General features: G+C 42.1%; 1 protein-coding gene across 3 annotated transcripts in view; it reads left to right on the forward strand.

Annotated features, from left to right (window-relative positions):
* Nucleotides 1-14296, forward strand: part of FHIT (fragile histidine triad diadenosine triphosphatase) — a 614337-nt gene that overhangs the window by 517022 nt on the left and 83019 nt on the right. For all 3 annotated transcript variants that reach the window (XM_040591977.1, XM_040591976.1, XM_040591978.1), the window contains one exon: nucleotides 7470-7538. In XM_040591977.1, the coding sequence (XP_040447911.1) occupies nucleotides 7470-7538 (69 nt within the window). The remainder of the gene's footprint in view (nucleotides 1-7469; nucleotides 7539-14296) is intronic.

Below are 14296 nucleotides of genomic sequence, written 5' to 3' on the forward strand. Positions count from 1 at the left end.
TGCTGACATATAATCCAGGAAACATGGTATAGCAGTTTTCCCATCAGGGTTCTTGGCTGGAACAAGGTGTTCTTCCTGTTGATTCACACAGAGTAATGGTTGATGCTCCTGCAGGTCTGCCTGTCCCATCCACTGTGGGTGCTAGAGAGGGGATAGGCACTGAATAATGGCAGGTGAGAGGAGCCTTGTGATGGTGAGAGGAGCAGGTGATGGTCCTTGGCCTGACCTTCCTACCACCGTGTGTGGACCCTTTATTCCTAGAGTTGTGGACCAGATTAGAAGTCAGGAAATATCAGTTCAAAAGCACCATCCCACCCTTATTTCCATTTAGTTTATTCGTTGCCTTTTAGAGGATCTCATAGGAGATGTCCAAATTACATTTGGATCACTACTTCCAAAAACCAGGCTAATTACCCTCATTATCGTGCCAGTTTTCTTGGGTTTGCGGCTGAGGCGGGGGGGGGGGGGGAAGGGAGGCTTAGCAGTTCTTGCAAATGCTGAAGTTGCCTTCAGCTGTGGAAGTTATAACTGCGGATCTCAAGTGGGTTTAAAAATCTTCCTGCACATGTTTTCATTAGGTCTACATCCCTTTTCTAGCTCATCTACAGCTCATTTCTTTAAAACTTTATAACAGTTGACAGATGCATTATTTATTGAGGATGCTGAATCTGCACATTTCTCAATCTACATTTTTGAAGATGTACTCTGCTGTAAGCCCCCCCACCTGGTTTGGTTTCTGATATATTTGCAAATTCTCTCCATTCTGTTGCTTTCCAAAGTACATGTTCTCTGTGCTGAGCAGGTATCTTGATACTCACTCTTCCAGAGACAAATCCATAAAGGTTGGTAGGGAGCATTGCAGAGCTTTCTTTTTTCCTTCTGAGGGTATGTGTACGGTGCAGGGCCATGCCAGGTGTATGCAAGTGTCTCCTGAAAGGACCCTCATGTTCCAGGTTGGTAGTGTGTGGTCAGCCTGTGTGGCCTCCTCTCCCAAGACTTGTTCCAGTTTCTTCTGTTTTCTCTCTTTGCACCCTCTTTCTGCACAATTTTTTTAGTTCACAAAACTTCCACCACTATCTGTATCCCATTAGTAGCTCCTACCATTCCTGTTCTCTGGTGGCTCTTCTAGTCTATTCCCACCTGTTTCCTCTGCTGTTGGCCTAGGCTTTCTGAGACAGATGTGGATTTCCCTGTCCTTCCCTTCCAAAGCATCCCTCTGTCCCCCTGCACATACCGCTCTCCAGTCTGGCAGTCTGTGCCGCTCCTTTCCATCGCTTCCTTGTGTTTCTCATGAAGGTAGAAAACCAAGCCTCAGTTTCGTGTTTTAATGAACTGGGGCCAAAGCAAAGGTGTTAAAGATGCGTTAGTCTGTGCAGCCTTCGAACCTGTGGGTTCAGAGCCACCCCCACAAGCAGAATGCCAGAGCTGCCATCTGGGGAGGAGGCACCGAGTGTCTGCATCTGTACAGTCTCGTGCATGAGGTTCTAGGGAAGCTGGAAAGGAAAATGCTGATTGCTGGAAACGAGGCATTTTTGTAGGAAAGGAATTGTTTCAAGTAGTTTCCTGTCATGTTTTAATATTTCACAAAAATTAGGTCTTTCAAAGCGGTCTCTACTTCGTGTAAATAGTATTAATGCTGGAAATAATTTTAAAGGCTGTGAAAACAGAATATTTTAATTGACCAAAACTCTTCCTAATGTTGGATAGGACGTAATTTAGTTTTTAATTTGTTTCTCCATCCCAACCTAATTCATGACTAGGAAAAACGTCAAGAACTCATAAGTACTCACTGAACAGAAATTGCTTTCCCATGAAGATGCCTTTGCCAGGGTCTGCAAGTCAAGGGCCCTAGAAATCAGCTTTCAGTGCCTAGAAAGAGCGATAGTACGAAGTGTGCTGGCGCCTGGGTAACGCCATGTATTTTCAGGGACAGCAGAGGGAGTGCTTTCTGTTAATGAGCTATGGATATACAGGCAGGGCTTTCCGTGGAATAATTTTGTAACAGGGATAATTGAGCAGTTAATCAAGAATAGCAAACAAGGGCTCCATGGAAGCCCAGTTTACAGAGAGGACAAAATTGCCCTATTTTTCATGTGGCTATCTCAGTATTATTGTTGATTTTCTTTATCACCCACTAACAGTCTTACTTGGAGAATGGTTATTAGTTTGGAATTTCTACAGTTAATCTGGTAGTTTAGAAGAAGCATTGCCACAGCCTCCTGTAAGAAGTCCGTGTCTCTATAATGGACAGGGGACTGTGCAGCAAGCAAGGTCTTATCTGCGAACCACCATCCTTTTTCCCAGTGAACTGGCTGATGGGGGTCTCCTGGCCAGCAAGTCTTGCTGCCTGCAGCCACTAATGCCCTTTCTACCATTCCTCCTGCCTAAACACAACAGTGGAAGGGACGTTGGGGTTTACTCTTCCTGGCCCTGACGTCCCTCTGTGCCCCACATCACAGCCTTTCCTGATCTTGCTGCACCATGAGACCATGGAAGCTCATAACTGCAAAGCTTTGTCTCTGTAAAAAGAATGAAAAGTAATGAGGGCAACTACTGAGCTGCTGAAAGGCACCTGGTTTTGCTGTATGAAGGCACATCTTGACCATATACTGCTTTTGCAGGTGTGGTGGGAACAGCTCTTCCTCTACCGACTTTCTGGCAGCCCCCTGTCCTCAAGGTTGTGTGACGCGTTGCCAGCTTTTATGTATTCATCTTATAGCAACATTTATTGCTAATAGACCCTGAGTGCATGCTGAGGAACTCTTGTACAGGCTATTATCTCCCTTTCTGTGGGAAGCTGAGCTTTGTTGCTCTGCTAACCAGCACAGCAGCTGAGCGAACACAACATAATGTTCATGAATTATTGCAGGCAACGTCCATGTCCTCCCCAGTGGTGTGTGGCAGGGTCATCTGCTCTTCACTATTCTGATCTACCCAGGAAATCTCTTTCAGTGTCTATTTTTGCCTAGTATTTTTACTTTACATCCAGTGCAGTGGTAACACATTGGTTATTCAACCATAATTCAGTATATAAAACCAGCTGTAACTAGGAACATTGCTTTCTGCATGGCCTTGAGTGCTGAAGCAAAACTCACCTGACCAGAATGGCTGTTTTTGCAACAAAACAGGCTCCAAGTTTTTTGACTGAGACTTTTGTGAGCATTTTGCAGCCCTGGTTCACTGGAAATCAACTTCAGACGTATAATCCCACAAATGCCTGTGCTGCTGCCAGATTTCAGCAGCAGACGGATGAGCGTGCTGCAGAGTGCCCAGCAGCAGCCCCATGCTCCCAGCCATGCTGGGAATGCCACACGGCTCCAGGGGAGGATCCTCTGGCTGCAGTGGGAGGTCAGAGACATCACTCTGGCTCTGGCTTATGATTTCCCCATGGCACTATAGATTTGTTCCTTGCAGTACATTTTCTAACTATTCTTGCCATTCTGGCTGTCTTGAAAAAACTTATCTTAAAAGTGATTTTGCATCACTTTATAATTGTCACCATTGGGAGTTTCTCAAACTGCAATTTCATTTGTAATGTGGTAGCCACTGTGAAAACAGAGGAAGCTGCAGTCCCAGCCCTGGAAAACTCTCAAACTAATAATTTTAACTTTGAAAGTCCTATAAAATTGAGCTCCCACAGCCTCCTTTCAGCTACTGCTGCCCCACACCCTCCTTGGCAAGAACTCTTGTCCCCAGTATCAGAAGCAACTGGTGGGGCTCAGGCATCTTTGACCCACATGATGTCCCCTAGCTGAGGGCATACTGCTGTGTCCTCATGTTGTTGTACCCAGTGTGCCCACCTCCTCCAGTTGCATGCAGCTTTCTCCATCCGTGTCTGACAAGAGGAGGGAAAGGTAGCTAACACTCTAAGCAAGGCAAGCGTGTGCCTGCATTATTTTCTACCCTGATGCAGGTGATATTGATTGGTCCATTAATGTAAATGTCTCGGCTGTTGTATGTTGCTTTTCTTGCTTATTAATCAAAATAATGCAAAATGAGGGGAAAGCAATTTTTTAGGAAAAAAATGAAATACTATCAACTGTGATTGAATACAGCCTGCTGGAATGTGATGGGGCTGTCTGCCACCCACCAGACTTGAGGATACCCTCAATAACTGGAGAAAAAAGTTGAAATGCTTTATTTTGACAGTTTGTATACACAATGTTTGGATTTTTTTGTCTCCAAGCAGTGTTTTGAGGGAGGATTTGCCTAAATCTGTTTGTTTGGTTAAAAAAAAAACAATGCAGCCAAATGTTTTGTTTGCATCAACTGACACATTTCAGTCAACTGCAAATGTCTTTTTTTGGACGTGCAGGTTTTTGTTTTGCCTGGAAAACAAACTGGAAGGAAGCAACTGTAATTTGCAGGTACCTTGAGGTTATTTCTGCTACCACTAGTTGGGGAGACCTCCCTGTAGCCAGCAGCGGACACAAAGCACAGACATATACATAATATCCAGGATGTGAATACTCCCACTGAACCAATTCACAGGTTGGAAATCGAGCTGGTGCTTAAGTGCCTTGGTGGATTGAGGCTTTAGCAATAACAAATAGCACTAAGGAGCAAAAATGATCAATTAAAGAACTCCTAATAAATCAAAGTATCAGCCTCCCTGAGCTGGGAAGGCCAGAAGCTGAAAGGCAGATTAGAGAAGGTGTGAAATCCTCTTGTTCAGTGTTTCTCTCTCTGTGATAGCCGCTGCTCTGTGCTGCTTGTATTTCCCTGCTTTCTTGGTAAAGCTGAAGAGATGGAAACTGCTTGAGACTCTATTGCTGATCCCATTTGTTTCTGTTACATAAACAATAGGGAGAATCCAGATATATATTTATGCTTCGTGCACAGAAATATTTATTTTTTTTTAATTTGGAATGTCTGGCAAAAATTACTGTCTTTTAAATTGATTGTAGTTACCTCAACCCTTGGAAATACTAATTTGTTTTCTAATACAGTTGACGGATTTTGCTATGCAGCCTGGTGTTGTGTAGGAACATAATGCATGTAGTAAAGGTGACTAACCCCTGGGAATGTCCTCACTGATGCCAAGTGGCCCATATGCTGTCATAAACACTTTTTCTTCTTTTATTCATGCTGATCGCAAGAGCCCATTTTGGGTAGAAGATCACATTAGGCTCATTCATTACCTGCTGTGCTGGTCTGTGCATCTGCAGTGCAGCATCTCTGCACTGAGCTTTGGACTACGTCCCTGCGTGCTTTCTGATATTCCAAATTGTCTGTCATGGGTATACTGATCTTCTCTTATGTGCATCCTGGAACATTCTGCCACAGAGATAAAAAATACTTTAAAGGTGCCTGAACATTTAGGGGGTATGGTTGTTGATAGCTGGTATTAGGTTGTATATACATGTATCATCAGGAGAAATTCCTGAAAATTGATATTTGTAGCAAAACTCTCACTCCTAGCAGTAGAAGAGAAAAAAACTGACTGGCGGATTAATCCCTATTTTCATGAGTAGATTTAAAATCTAACAAGAACCACAAGTGTGACACACTAGCAAAATTTTACAGTACCACTGCAAACTTTAATCTTCACTTTTATTTTACTTGAAAGTCTTTGTTCAAAAACAAAATTTCAGGCCCTGGGCTACTGAAGACCATCTTTAAACTTGCCTTGCGATTTTGAGCAATACATCATGAGAACAGTGATGTTCAGATGATACATTGCACTAATACATCACAAGAGCACTTTCGCTCTCATGATATATTAGTATAATACACTATCAGAACACTATCACTGATGTATTACTCAAAAACACAGTTTTTGACCCTCAAGAATCATCCTCATCTCTAGGCTGAATACACTGAAAGCTGTGGATAATGATAAGAATAAGCAATCACATATTCAGTTTCTCTAGGGTAAAGTGAGAAAAAAAAAAGTGGTATTTGGAATATTTCATTAACTGAAACATCCTTGTGATTTCATTTTATTCACTGAGCAAATGTTTTTATGGATTGAAGCTAACACAATATAGGTGTGTTTGAATTTTCTTACAAATAGCCTAAGAAAACCTTTTTTGATTTTGGATTTCATTATAGACTTGAGCCGTGTTTTGAGAGTGTTTCAATGAGGTGCATGAATTTCAGCTGATTTCTACCTCATCAAATTGAGTCAGGTGCAAGCTATCTAAATTTTATGTGAGGCATTTGGTGCTGTTTCTGATGCAGTGGGTTTTTTTAAAGGATTTAAGCCCCATCTAAAAAGATCTGGAGATGCATGAATGTGATCTGTCACTCAGATCATTTGCTGCCTCTCCTCAATGAGGTGCTGTGGGTTTTTTCCTGAAGAATTATTTTCAGTTGTGGTGTGGATTTTTTTCATCAAAAGAGTTTGAAAGAGAAAGGGAAAATGATAAAGGAGTGCTTTGCAATGTAATCTGAATTTACTGTAGAAAAGCAGATAGATGAGTGTTTGTTTAATTTCCTAGTAGAGTTTGAGTCTTGAGAATCTTGAATTACCCTTCCTATGTCGTATCAAGAGACCGTCATAGTCTCTTAAGAGAAAAAAAATATAGTAACAACACAACATCAAGTTGGCAAGGTGGCAAGTAATATATTTGCTTTCTTGTCCATATTTTTGTGTCTTTTCTGTCATCATTTGTGACAAAAATACATTGCACCTCCTAGCCTCCCATACTGGGTAGCTCAAAGCTGCTTGTGCAGCTTATAGTCCTTAGCTCTGCTACCCCCCAAGCAATGGCCCTGCCGTCAGGAGAGTGACACTTACGCTTCAGCCTCTGCAAAACTGGGCTCATAATTCTTGTGCCTCACAGGTTTGGTACCATTTGATACACTGCAGCCCATGTCCCTGCAGGCGCGTGCCCCCAGCACACAGCTCATGTCACCGGGGTCTTCAGTCTGTTGCGTTCAGGCTATGAGCTCCTGGGAGGAAAAGCAAACCATTAAAATCTTTTTAATCTTGCAAAAGACATTGTATTAGCCATGCTGTACAGCCCAGTGAGTGTCTTCTTCTGACAGCACTCCTACCTGCGTGGTCTCCGCTGTATACCATTGGTTCCTCTGTCCCCCAGCCCGTGCAGCACAGCACTGAGCCCGGGGCTGCCTACACAAGCCCTCTGCTCACACCTGCTACAGCCAGGTCCTGTACCAGCACCTTCTTATTCTTGTCAGTTCAGAGGTACATTGTCATTTCAAAGCTGAGGCTAAATACGTTCCTGAATGACAACTATGAATAATTCCACAGAGTCCCTAAACTTCCAGGCATTTCACTTTGAAGCTCATATAATACAGCAGAGCTACTCTCTCATGTTTTTCCTTTTATATTCTCTGAAGAGTTGAGATACCGTTATGGAACAGGTTAATGTATTTTTCTCTGAAAATAATGCTGTGGGAGCCTGTGCATGGTTACTTGTGTGTGTTGAGAATAATGCTGACAATCCAGAAAAGAAAGTCATGAGCTTGATTATCACCATTATTTTGTTTCATGTTTACAGCACGTTCATGTCCACGTGCTTCCAAGGAGGGCTGGAGACTTCAGCAGGAATGACGATGTCTACGAGGAGGTAAGGGCTGCACTCCATTTCTTGTTCAGAGTTAGTTTTGCTGTTAGAAGATCAGCTTAATGAGACCAGCCCTGCCTTGAATGGAGGTAGGTAATGGGATCTCTGCATCTTCCTTGGTTGCAAAGACCCTGTGATAGCACCAAGACCTATACCGGGATTTCCTTGTGAGCTCTGGGTCAAGCTGTGGTCACACAGGGTCCCAAGGGAGGATGCAGTCTACATCTTTGGTACTTCAATCTGTCACCTCACAAAAATTGAGGTGACATTTCTACCAATAGTTGTGTTCTCCTGTTTTGAAGGCGTGGAGAAAATCGGTGACCATGCAGTTAGCCTGGCATGCAGAGAGCGTGTCCTACCCCAGCTGCTAGCTGGGGTGCCAAGCCTCCCTTCCAACAAGGGAAAACACAGGCGGCTCATTACAACTCAATCACAAATTGCCTTCTGGTCTGCTTTCTGTAGGGTTCTGCTCAGGCTCAGGACAAATCACACTGTAGCCTCAAAGATGAAAATTAAAGAGCAACTATGCATATAGATGTAATATATGCATGTGTGCAGATTGTACGGCAGAGCTGGAGACATAAGCTGTTCCAGTGTGACTGAATTCCTGGCTTTTGTTTAAATGAACAATTATACTGGCATTAACAAAAAGTTTTCCCTAGCTTGACAGCTGTCACAATGAGTTAATGGAAAAATTTCGCTGTTGTTAGATTTACTGATGATGCTTAGTAGGTTTGGTAGGATCCTCTATCTCAAATATGACACGTCCTTCTCTTTCTGAAAGTAATTAATATAAACTTGTTCGTTGCTACAGCATTACCATCTGCTTGAAGGAGAATTAATGACATTTTCTGCTTTTGTATTTTTCCTTTGTAATACACACCTGATGAGAACTCCCCACTCACAAAAAAACCTGTAGTGTACTTTAAAGTTTTCTAATGACTTAAATATGCAAAAGTTGTGGAAAAAAAGTTTATTATTGACCAGTTGCATGAAGCACAGAGAATGAGAACCCCACTACTAAGGGTAAAACCTTGTAATGACACTGCTGAGCAAGAAGATTGAATGAAAACATATGATGGCCATTTTATATGCTGCTGTAGATAAAAGCAGTTAAGTGAGGCACCTTGGAATTAACACCGAAAGGGCTGTCGAGCACTGGAACAGGCTGCCCAGGCAGGTGGTAGAGTCACCACCCCTTGGAGGCATCTAAAAGATACATAGATGTGGCCCTTAGGGACATTGTTTAGTGGTGGGCTTGGCAGTGCTGGGTTAATGGTTGGACTCTATGATCTTAAAGGTCTTTTCCAACCTAAATGTTTCTATAATTCGGTGATTTTTTTTTTCCTTTTCAAATGTGTTAAGTGATTTTAATTGCTGCACCAATCCATGAACTCTGTTTCCATTTTTGTCATACTTACAATTCCATTTTCTTCTTTTGTAATGCATTTATTTTTCCCTTGTTATACATTAAATATAAACAGGCGAAACTGTTAATGAACTAGATTATACATTTACTGTTGTTAAGGGCAAAAAGGTGACAAATTGGTGAAAAACATTTTTAACTTGTTATTTTTGGTTATAGTCGTTGTAGATGTTGCTTTTAGCAGACATAGGAAGCAAAAAATAGTTAGACACAGATGTGACAATGTATCTTTTAGCAGAATGTAGAGCCTCAGAGTCTAACTAGTTATTCTTGAATATCACTGAGCTAACTTACGCTTTTGCACAGACTGTAGCTGAACAAAAATTTCATTTTTTTAGGATGCCGGGGAAAAAAACCACATTTGATGCTATAAAAAGTTTGATGCAAAGTTCTATCACTGGTGGGATTGGAGGATGGAGGGGATTAAGCAGTATGCTGTCATAAGTGGATAAACCTGTTTTGAAATACATGAAATGGGCAAATTATTGAAAATACAGCTGACTTTGGGAATCATTTGGAGTTTATGTCAGTAAGGCAAAAATCTTTTGATATAATACATCTCTGTGTTGTACCAACAAAACATATCCCTTTGTCAAGAAGATCTTTAAAAAGATTTAGGGATATGTAGATCATGGTGGGGCAACAGGCTGAAAATCTACAAGGGATGGAGCACCACTGAGTGAAGTGTAGGTGCTGGAGAGAGCTTTAAATCCGTTAACAACGAAATTTGTACATTTGTACCTGGGACAAATCAAAACCTGTTTGTAAGCAATGCTTCATTTCCATATATTTGACTGATAAATAGAGTTGTAATTTAGGCAGCAAACATCACCTTCCAAAATCATACCAACACCCTTTTCCTCGTAGTATGTGACATGGAGGCTGATCATCCTCCCTTGAACAGGCTAAATTCTGCATATTACGGTGCCTGGTTTAACTACCACAGCTAAAGGCTTTACAGCTATTGGGCACAATTTTCACAGATTCTGGATCGCAGCTCCGGTTCAACGTTATCTATCGCAAACCCCTATCTCTCTGTAAATGCCTTTGAGCTCTCCAAGCTTGGCAGTTGTCATCTGTATATGCTCAGCAGATTGCTGACAAATCCCATTGCTCTGTGAGTGTTTGACAGCAAAAGGAGTGCCCAGCTGTTGGGATATCAGTCCTCTTAGGAGACTTTCAGAGTTGAGACAGCTAGAAAGTACTTGCAGTCTCTTACAGTGTGCTTTATTTCTCCCATTTGGTTTGGGAGTGACCGCTCATCTGACTGAATAGAGAAAAAAGTGTATCAGGTTGATCCCTGCTTAGTCTGTTTGCTGGGCTTTGGTATCTTCAGGCTTTTGGCTATGAAGCTCTGACACAGCCTCATCTAAAGCAACTTCTAAGTGTAAAGAGTATATTTAAAGGTATCTTATATCTTTAGCACTTGTATTTTAATAAGGTTGCTGATGGATACTAATGTCTGCTGGTTTCTGGATATATATTTAGAACTTCAGTACTGGAACATTAATTGCAGAAGGGATAAAAGAGTGGCTGACGCCTCTTTCACAGCACCTTCTTTAAGGCAGTTCTTGGTAGAATATGTTTCTGTACCTCAGTGCATATGAGAGAAGTCACTGTGTGATTTTTCTGAGGTACAGAGAGAATGACTAATAATGAGAAAAAAATCTGCAGTGAATGTTTTAGATTTATTTCCTCTGCATCTTTGTGGGACTATTTCTTGGGAGGGTATTTCCCAGGAATGGTTAGCTATCCACCCTCAGGGCTCACTCTAGTAGAAAGCTAAAGGTATAGTTTTTCAGTTCTTACATTTTTCTGCAATTATTTGAAGCCTAATCCTGCAAGTGTGAACATGTCAGAGTTAAATTGGTCTTACAGGTTTTTTTTATAGGATCAGGTCCTTCACGTTTTACTATTGCTGGATTACTTTTCTCATCTACATCTTGAGTAGTTCTTGTTCATTGATCCACTTTATTTCTTGGACAGCCAAAACTATAGCAGCCAAATATTAGGAAAACTTCTCATTAGAATATCTCCTTATTCCTCTATGTTTTCTGTTCAGTTTTAAATAGATTAAAATTTTTACATTTGTTAATCAAGGCACTTAAATACCTTCCTATCAAGGAGTTGCCTGCTTTGAATTAGATGAGTTTCTTGCTATCATAAGGGCATATCAGGGCAACTGATAGTAATTTGGTATGAATGAACATCCTTACTGTAGAATGGCACCCTGTATTGTTACAGTCAGCACAAGTACTGCAGAGTTGTTGGAGGTCATCGTGTCCAAGGCATTCAAGAACATTATCCTGAAATGTCTCAGCAGTTTCATACGCTCTGCCATCTGTGGGCAGTCCTCATTCAGTGTGTGAAAAGTCCATAGCACAGCCTGTCCCTGGTCTCCACTGAGTGGTTAGCCATTACTGCAATATATATAAAATTCATCATCCTTTAGGTTGGCAGGTAATAGCCGTACTGGGCCAGAGAGTATGGGGCTTTCTCAGAAAGGAAGACTGAATCAAAAGTCCGCGATACCGCTGTTATGAGTACTGACCTCAATAATTTAAATTTGAGGTTGACAGACTCGGATGGGTAAGGACAGCCTGGCCTCTCAGTGAAACCCTGTGCATCCCTGGCATGCAGGGATGTGTTTTGTGGTGCACGCCTCTGTTCCTCCATGAATTCTGTTTCACTTGGTGGTTGCATCTTGCTGTAACACATGCAGCTGCAATAGTGGTGCTCATCCAGGGCTGTGCATGCAGGGCAAAGAGTGCTTTGCTTTCATGCCCACCTCATTTCCTCACCTGTCTTAGTTCCCAACGTAGACTGAAGAGCACTGAAAATACTGCAAAAGGGCAGAGTGTGAACAAGAGAGGTTAACCCAAGCATCTGTGTCTCCATCCCCTGGCTGCCTGCCAGACCTATATCATCGGCCTCTTGTAATGAGTCTGGGTGAAACTTCCTAATGTGAATTCTTCAGTAACTGAAAGATTTTGTAAAACGCAGAAGCCAGCAAAAGAATGTGCTTCATGCTGTCCTCCTTCCCCTCTGGCATTCAGGCAAGCAGCGAGAGAGTCACTTAGGGAAAGATATTTTGACTTAGTGATCTCATTCAACATATTATGTTAAATCACTTCAGCAAGAATACCTATTAGTAATCATTTCCAATTCCAGGGGGGATGAAGGAGGCACTCTGGCATGTGACTCAAGTAGCCTGCTGGGCTGCTTCTTCAGGCTGGCAAAACAGGGGAACGATGGCGAATTCACAAGTTTAGTTAAACAAGCCTGAAGTTTAATTCTCCGTGAGTGGCTTTGACTGTGACATGCCTTCACTCCAACCTGCAGACAGAGTCGCGCAGGCTGCTGTGCACAGCGCCTGGTGGAGGGCTTGAAACGTGCACAGCTGCACTGAACTGTTTGGGCTGCTTCTTACTTAAAGATAAGGTATATAGTGAAAAGATAAATAAGCCCTAATCCAGGTCCTGCTAGACAAAATGGAAAGATGCCCAACAGCTTCTGTGAGCATTGGATTGAACTATTCATGAAAATTAATGGCATGCAGAGCTAATAGGCTGTTCCTTGGCCTCGGAATTATATTGCACCTTCTGGGAACATATTGTAGCCTGCTGGTAGATCAGTCTGCTGCATCTGAACTCCCTTGGGGCCAGACTCGGCTTTCTTTGCATCCTGCATGGATAAACCCATGGAAAGGAAGGGAAGCAGCACAGAATCTAAACTGTTGTGCTTTTTTTTTTTTTCTTTTAAAAAAAAAAAAAAAAGCTCTTTTTTTTTCCCAGTTACAAGTTTATTTCCTTATCTTCTTCTGATGCAGCAGCAAGTAAATCCTTCACAGTAGGCTGTGGATTTTATCCTGGTGGATTTTCTCCTGGTCTTGCCAATGTTGCTCTTTCTGACTGAGAGCATCAGAGGAGGTTCTGCCAGCCAAGGAGCATAAGCCTTTCCCAGCTGCTTCATGAGTCTTGTGATATTATAGCGACTCCAGCAGGGCAAGTCAGATTAACTGTGCATGAATATTTCCAGTGGAGAGTATTGCGGTAGAAGCTAGAACTGTCCAAATAATTATGTTTTGGATTTGGGAGCTGAACAGACAAAAAGAATTTCCTTTTTGAGTTAAACAGGATTATTTGTTTTCTGGACCATGATATTTTATCTGATTATGATTTGAAAGCCCCTGGAGACTGCTAGCGTGCCCTGCAAGCTTCTTGCATGTGCCCAACCTACATAAGGCAAAACTGACAAATTTGTCACCAGCAGGAATACTGGGAGACATCCTATCATCACATGTATCTCCCTAGATGGAAACCATACTGTTCGTGGTACTTTCTCCCTTTTCCAACCCTGTGAGGCATTTCTTGATACCTGAAATCTCTGACACGTTCCTGTATGCTGCATGCATCGCTGCACTTACTTTAAGATAGCCGGATATCATAATCAGATCTGATTAAGAGCCATTTCATTCACTGATATCTTCCATCAGATCAAAAGAGTTGGAATCAGCTCAAGTATAGGAACAAATCAAAGTGGTTAGAAGGGTTCCCATTAAGGCAGCCATCCCTCATGGTCACACACATGCCCTTTACACCTAGACTTTGTCTGGAAGGTAATTTAGCATACCGTTGTGTAAACTTATTGCCCTTCTGCCCAGCTGCCTCTCTGCATTCTGTCACTGCTCTTGCTGCTTCTTACCCTTTCCTGCCTCAAGGTTTCTACAATTGTTTTCCTCATAGGTAAAAAAGGCTTGCTTCCAAAAATCATTTACACTTAGTCTATAATATAGCAGAGACAAATTATTGTGACCATTACAAAAGATCTCCTGACCTCTTCTGTAGGATGTTTACTGTGTTTAGCTCATGGAGTATTTGCTCTTTTGTGTCCTTCATGGTAGTTCATTGGCAAACAACTTAGTGACAAAGGGCCTCCAACCAAAACAAGTTGCTGATAAAGGTATTAAGCAAACATGGTCTCTCAGGCCGGTGTACTTTGTCAGTGCTTGGACTTGCTTAGCTGCTCAGGTGCTTCTTGTGTATTCCCAGTCCTGGAGGTAAAACTGTCTCCAGACCTCCGCTTACTCTTTGATGCGCAGTGAATTCATGCTAGTGGGGAGAACATGCCCCATTAGTATCCTAGATACCTGGCTTTTTGGAATTGATGAGTTGGAAAGTAAACAAACCTATCCGGTAGCTGGCATTTTCCAAAGAGAGTTTTTTTCTTCGCTGAACTGGAATGTTGCCATAAACTTAAAATTACATACAGCCTTGCATTCTGTTTAAGGTTCAGGCTATGGGAGCAGCTAGTTCATAATCCACAAAACAAATAG

This window comes from Falco naumanni, chromosome 4 (genome assembly GCF_017639655.2).
Source record: "Falco naumanni isolate bFalNau1 chromosome 4, bFalNau1.pat, whole genome shotgun sequence".
Lineage (NCBI taxonomy): Eukaryota > Metazoa > Chordata > Aves > Falconiformes > Falconidae > Falco > Falco naumanni.